This window comes from Cyprinodon variegatus, unplaced genomic scaffold, assembly GCF_000732505.1.
Source record: "Cyprinodon variegatus isolate N-32 unplaced genomic scaffold, C_variegatus-1.0 Scaffold317, whole genome shotgun sequence".
Lineage (NCBI taxonomy): Eukaryota > Metazoa > Chordata > Actinopteri > Cyprinodontiformes > Cyprinodontidae > Cyprinodon > Cyprinodon variegatus.
The window spans coordinates 768073-773860 of record NW_015150770.1 but is presented as its reverse complement, the minus strand read 5'-3'; the positions used below and the strand labels follow the sequence as shown (position 1 = coordinate 773860).

The window sequence follows — 5788 nt, the reverse complement described above, 5'->3', positions numbered from 1 at the left end:
TCACTGCTGGAAGATGGCAGGAGGGAGGGGCTACTATATTTGGGCAAAAATGGCCGCTCCCAGACTTTTATATTTTTTTTTACTGATTAACACTAAATTCATAAAATCACTGCAGATGTATTAGTTTTTGGTATAAATAATGATCCATTGGTTTTTCCTTGCTGATCAAACTTTTCCTTTAACTGTAGCAGGTGGATGAATTATGCTTTAAACTCGTCTATCAGTGTTTTGGATGTTTTTGGGTTTTCAGTACCGAGCCGTAGCCAGTTTCTCTCCTCGCTTCCAGTCCCAAACGACGATGGAATGTCCGTCATCCACTCCGACGGAAACCAGACTCTTTCCATCAGCTGGGAGGACAAACAGAGAAGAAGGGAGCATCACAGCGGAGGCTAATGAAGGGTGAAAGGTCACAGGGGTTCAGCCATCTTAATCCAGATCTCTGCTGCAGTGATAGGAGATGTCTGTTATAAAATCACTGACCTAACCTCCAGAAAAGATTTAAAACCAGCAGAGAATTTATCACTCAGCAGTCAGATAGTTTTATTTTTAACCTTTGTTAAGAAGTTATCAATCTGGAAAAAAAAAAAAAAATCTTAACAGTTTTAGTCAGACATGCTTAATAACCAAGAAGACAAAGTGATTTTAAAATTATTACTTCAACTTTCTACAATACTGAATGAGAGAATAAGCTTCACTTTTAGGAAAAAAAAAACCTTGAATGTGTCACGGTAAAAAAGTATTCAACTATTCACCCCAGTTAAATAAACGGAGCTTGATGGATTCCACTCAGTCGGCACATTTATTCATATCTTTGCAAAGAGAGAACAGTTCATCATACGGCTATTATTGCTCGGTAATCAGCCCTGTTCTGCCTGAGCAGCGTTCGTTCCTCCTTAGTTACAATAAGTAACTAAGGAGGAACAATAATAGTCAAAACAAATTACAAACAGTAACGTTATGAATAAACCTTGAGAAATAATCTGATTTATAATGAAAAGAAGGTGAAACAGATTGAAAACGTTTATAATGAGTAAATAGCATAAATCAATATATGAGATAAGACAAATCTAAAGTTTCTGACCACAAACGTTACCTGAGAAGTCCAGCGCACACACGCCTCTGTGATGGTGACCCCTAAGCAGCGACAGACACTTCAGGGTCTGGACGTCCCAAACGTGGACGGCTGGGTCTCTGCCCACCTGCAGACAGAGGATCAGGAAGGTTGTGGGACTGAAACCTTCAGATAAAAACCTGATGGCTCCGTTTTAATCAGAGAGGATAGAAGGAGGACGATGTGTCTGTTTGTTTGGGACCGAGAAGTTTTTCATCCCCGTTCCTAAATGGTGATTTCATGCTCTGCTAATTAAAGGGTTCTCATGGCACTTTATAAAATGTCAGGATTGATGCATGGATGATCTGAAAATAAAAACTGGCATCATATGCATCCCTGATGATCCTGGAAATGCCTGCAGAGCTGAAGCAGCTAAAATGTAGCATGATGTATAAACAGTGCAGGGATTGGAGGAACTCCAGGATCAGACGGCTGGTGTCTGCTTCTGAGCGTTTGGACCACCTGTCCTGTTGCAGCGTAGTCCTTCAGCGGGTGGATGCTCAGGCTCAGGATGTCGTCATCATGGCCCAGGTAGAAACGCTGGCTGTGCAGCTGCCGGTTGTAAACCACACCCACCGCCGCCACATGGTACACCACCTCGCCGCTCTGGGTGTAGAACAGGTTGTTCCTGCAGTCGAAACCTCGATATCTGCACACAGACACAACATACAGCTGATAAAAAGCAGCAGCGTTAGGAAGGGCCAAAGGAGCCTAAATAAAAACATTTAAATTAACAGATGTATTACACTAAAACATCTTTTAGAAAACATTTTCAGGATGAATGAGACCAATATAGATACGTTTGTTCCTAATGTAGCAACCCATGTTTGTAGAAAACAGACACAGCAACAGCACAAAAAGCTCAAACCAGCTGTAAAACACGGCAGTGGAGGGTGATCATGCGGGCTTGTATTGTAAATATTTTTATAACAAAGGCTAATTTCATTTTTTTCAAGTGTTGCAGCAGATTTTTGGTTTTATTTGGATCAGGACTTTGATTATTCCTCTCTCGCCATCTTCTCGTCCATCTTCCATTTAGCTCAACCCATCTCCCCTTAGCTCCACCCATCTTCCTATTAGCCCCACCCATCGTACATGTAGTTCCACCCACATCTCCACCCGTATTCTTTTATCTCTGTCAGGAATCCAGTTTGTGTGGTCTGTTTTTGTGTTTCCTTTCCTCCTCCACCAGGTGGTGCCCCGTCCTCATTGGGCCTCCCTGCACACCTGCAGCTCGTTGCCTCATTACCTGAGGACTCTTAAGCTGCTGACTGCCTCTACCTGGACGCCAGAGTGTTTGTCAGTTTGGGTACTCTAGTCAAACTGAGTTTTTGTCTACTTGAGTTTTAACCTTGCTGTTTTTGTCTTTGCCTTTTGGCAGGAAGTCATCCTGCAAACTGGATGTTTGGGACCTTCTCCCCCTGGAAGGATTCTCTGAGCACCAAACTGAGCTGAGGATTCAAGCTTGTGGTTTGGATCTACCTTTTCCCCTGAAGGATTGTTTTGGGCTTCTCTCTGAGCAGGGGATTCATCTCCACAATAACCTGTTCAAGTACCGCAGGAAAACTAAGTGGCTTCATATTTTCCGTTCACCAAGGAACAACAGCAATCTGGGTAAACCCTGTCCGCCCTCCAACAAACAAGTCATTCACTGGAACAACCCACACCGACTGGATTCAATAAGAAAACGTGAGTCGGCAACCTTAATTCCCTTCTTCAATCAAGAAAACACAAATTTCCCACTGACCCTGAACTAACCGCAGAATCTTCCCTTCTCTTTTTACTCCCGGTTTGACGGTGTTTAGAGCAGCACTGTCCTCCTCTCTACTTGCTCTGAATAAAACATTTCCTGGTCTCTCTGTTTGGTCTTCAGCATTTGTTTCAAATCTTTAGTTAAATCATGACAATCTCCACTTATCTTCTCATTAGCTCAAACCATTTTACAGTTAGCCCCACCCATATTTTATTAAGCCCCTAAGATATTGCCTTCAGCTCCACCCATCTTTTCTTTAGCCATACCCATCACTCCTTTAGTCCACCCATCTTTTCTTTAACCCCACCCATCATTCTTTTAGAGCCACCCATCTTCTCTTCTCCAAGCCGCTGCCTGGTCCCTGAAGAGAAATCCTTTCCACAGCATGCCATGACGCTGCCACCATCTTGTGTTTCAAGCTGGAAGGTTTTCCATTTCACATAAATGCAAAGGGTTTGACGCAGGTTTCATTGTGAGTCCATCCGTCCAGAGGCTGAAGCTCGGTCCAAATGGGGTGAACGTTTCACCAAAGTTAAATAAACGGAGGTAAAACGGCTCCTCAACAGGATCCCAAACACAGAAGCAGATCTACAGCTGATTGGCCCAAGACCAGATCTTAACCTGCTAGAGCCGCCGTGTGGCGATGCTCAGACGCTGTGTTCAAACCCCGTTTACTGAAGGTGGAGCCATACTGGACAGAAGGGTGGACCAAAATTCCTCCACATGATGGAAGGAACTGATGAATTCAGACAGTAAAACTCAGCTGAGAGTTCCTGGTTTTAGAGAAGGTTCTACAGAGTTCTACTGCTTAGAAATAGAGGTATAATATAAGTTAAATAAACTCTTTATTTTTTATGAAGGTTTCTTTCCAAATGTGACAAAGGAAAGATCAGTCCAACATTGATGTCATGGTTGGTTTTTAAAGCAGCAGCAGTTATTACCTCTACAGGGCGTAACAGGATCTGATGAGCACTTTGCTGAGATCCTGAGATCCGAATCAGGAGGATTTATCTGAGTTATCAAGCTCAGGTTATAACGCACCTACCCAGAAACATAAAAGGAGGAATTACCCGTGAACAAACTGCAGCCGGAGGCCCTGATCCGGTCCTTTCTGCCTCTTCAGAGATCCCACCTGCTGCTTCTTCTCTCTGCTCTGCTGCCGCAGCTGAAGCAGGTCCTCCTTATAGACCTGTGGGACCACAAACCGCAGCCCATCACTATGTTGATCTTTAGAAAATGCAGAGCTAATAAACTCATCAAGAGCTCTAATACCCTGCAAAAACAATCTAGAAATTAGTAAAAAATTGCTTAAATTAAATGTATTTAACTTTAATTTGAACAGGTAAATAAGATTTGCCGATGGAATTAGTTTTTCTACTCTTAAAATAGGATAATTAGATTCATGCACTTGAAATAAGACAATGCAATAGTTTTTTCTCTTTTTAAATGTAAATTGTCTTGTTCCATTGGGAACGTGTCTCACTTACTTCTTCAATTAAAGAAAAGATGCACTTAGTTAAAGAAAAAAATGACTGTGCAATGTATATGTTATTCATATATAATAACACTGGAAAAAAATTGAAATCTAGATAAGTCTTTTTTCTCTTCAAATAAGCTCATTTGTTCTTGGATTGAGGAGGAAAGTAAGACACTTTGCCAATGGAACAATACAAGTTACACTTAAAATAAGAAAACATAGATACATTGTCTTATTTCAAGTGCATTTGATCTAATTATCTTATTTTAAGAGTAAAAATACTCATTCCATTGGCAAACGTTTTAATTTAAATACTCTAATTAAGGTTAAATACACTTAATTTAAGAAATGTTTACTTATTTCTAGATTGTTTTTCCAGTGAAGTCTTGATTTCCCAATTTTATTCAGTTCAAATAAAGAAGTGAAACAGGAGAAGCTGCTTGAACGGTGGCAGTGTTTCCTCCCTTAGCAGCCGACCCGTCTGCTCCTTCAGCTCTGCTTCAGTCTGCGAGCTGCAGCCGCATGACAATTTCACTCCTCTTCCTCCCAGGAGGAAGGGAGCGCTCTACTTCCTCACTGCTTTCCATTTTCCAGACAGAGTATTTCTGGAGCGCTGTGCCGGGTCAGCGCTGGGAGCAGCAGAACATTTAACTATGACTGGAGCGTACCCCCCCCCCCCGCTGCCTCCTCTTCACTCCAGAGGAGGGATGTTTACCATCAGCATTCATTTAGGCTATGCATGCTCTAATATTTCCATCCTAACAGAGCAGAACAATTAAAGTGACTTGATAGGAGAGAGGATCAAACCAGGAGAAAATGAATCAATAAAAGTTCATTATTCTGCCTGTTTCTGATTAAATAGAAAGCGCTAACCACCAATCTCCAAACAGCTTATTGATGCAACATTGGCTGCAGCGACGGGATGCCTGGCAGGCAGCAGCTGCTTCGTGCAGATAAGGCGTGTTTTCCAGAACCCTGCAGACCGATGGAAACAGAAACCATCCAGGAAAAATCCAGTTACCTGTCGCTCGTAGTTGATCTGTGTCTCCTGCTCGATGTCAGAGTCCAGCTCCGGGACGTCAGAGACATCACTGTCTGACTCCTCACTATTGGAGTCTCCATGACCCTCTAAAGACGAGACACACAAAGAACGATGGTGAAAGTTAAGGACGTAGCTGACTAACGACTTTGATGGTTTGCTGACTCGACTGTTTATCTGTGTGGACGGAAAAGCATCTTTATATTGTTTTAATGCACAGAAAAAAATTAACTCAAAGTATTAAAGTTTATTACAACCCAACCAGAGCGTTGCTGCATTTGCAGAAGCAATTGTCCTGCCGTGGTATATAGCCTTATTCGTGGCTCAGTAAAAGGCCTTATACTTTGTTACTTGCAACACAGAAAATACAGTGGGCAGGGTGTTTGAACCCGAGCACACAGAAACAAT

General features: G+C 42.3%; 1 protein-coding gene across 1 annotated transcript in view; it reads right to left on the bottom strand.

Moving 5' to 3' along the window:
• The window catches only part of LOC107090938 (echinoderm microtubule-associated protein-like 6), a 90671-nt gene that overhangs the window by 35330 nt on the left and 49553 nt on the right, over positions 1-5788 (bottom strand). Inside the window, exons 13-17 of the mRNA XM_015384593.1 lie at positions 5363-5469; positions 3935-4053; positions 1574-1760; positions 1094-1199; positions 254-347 (exon numbers count right to left, since the gene is read on the bottom strand). Of these exons, the coding sequence (XP_015240079.1) occupies positions 254-347; positions 1094-1199; positions 1574-1760; positions 3935-4053; positions 5363-5469 (613 nt within the window). The remainder of the gene's footprint in view (positions 1-253; positions 348-1093; positions 1200-1573; positions 1761-3934; positions 4054-5362; positions 5470-5788) is intronic.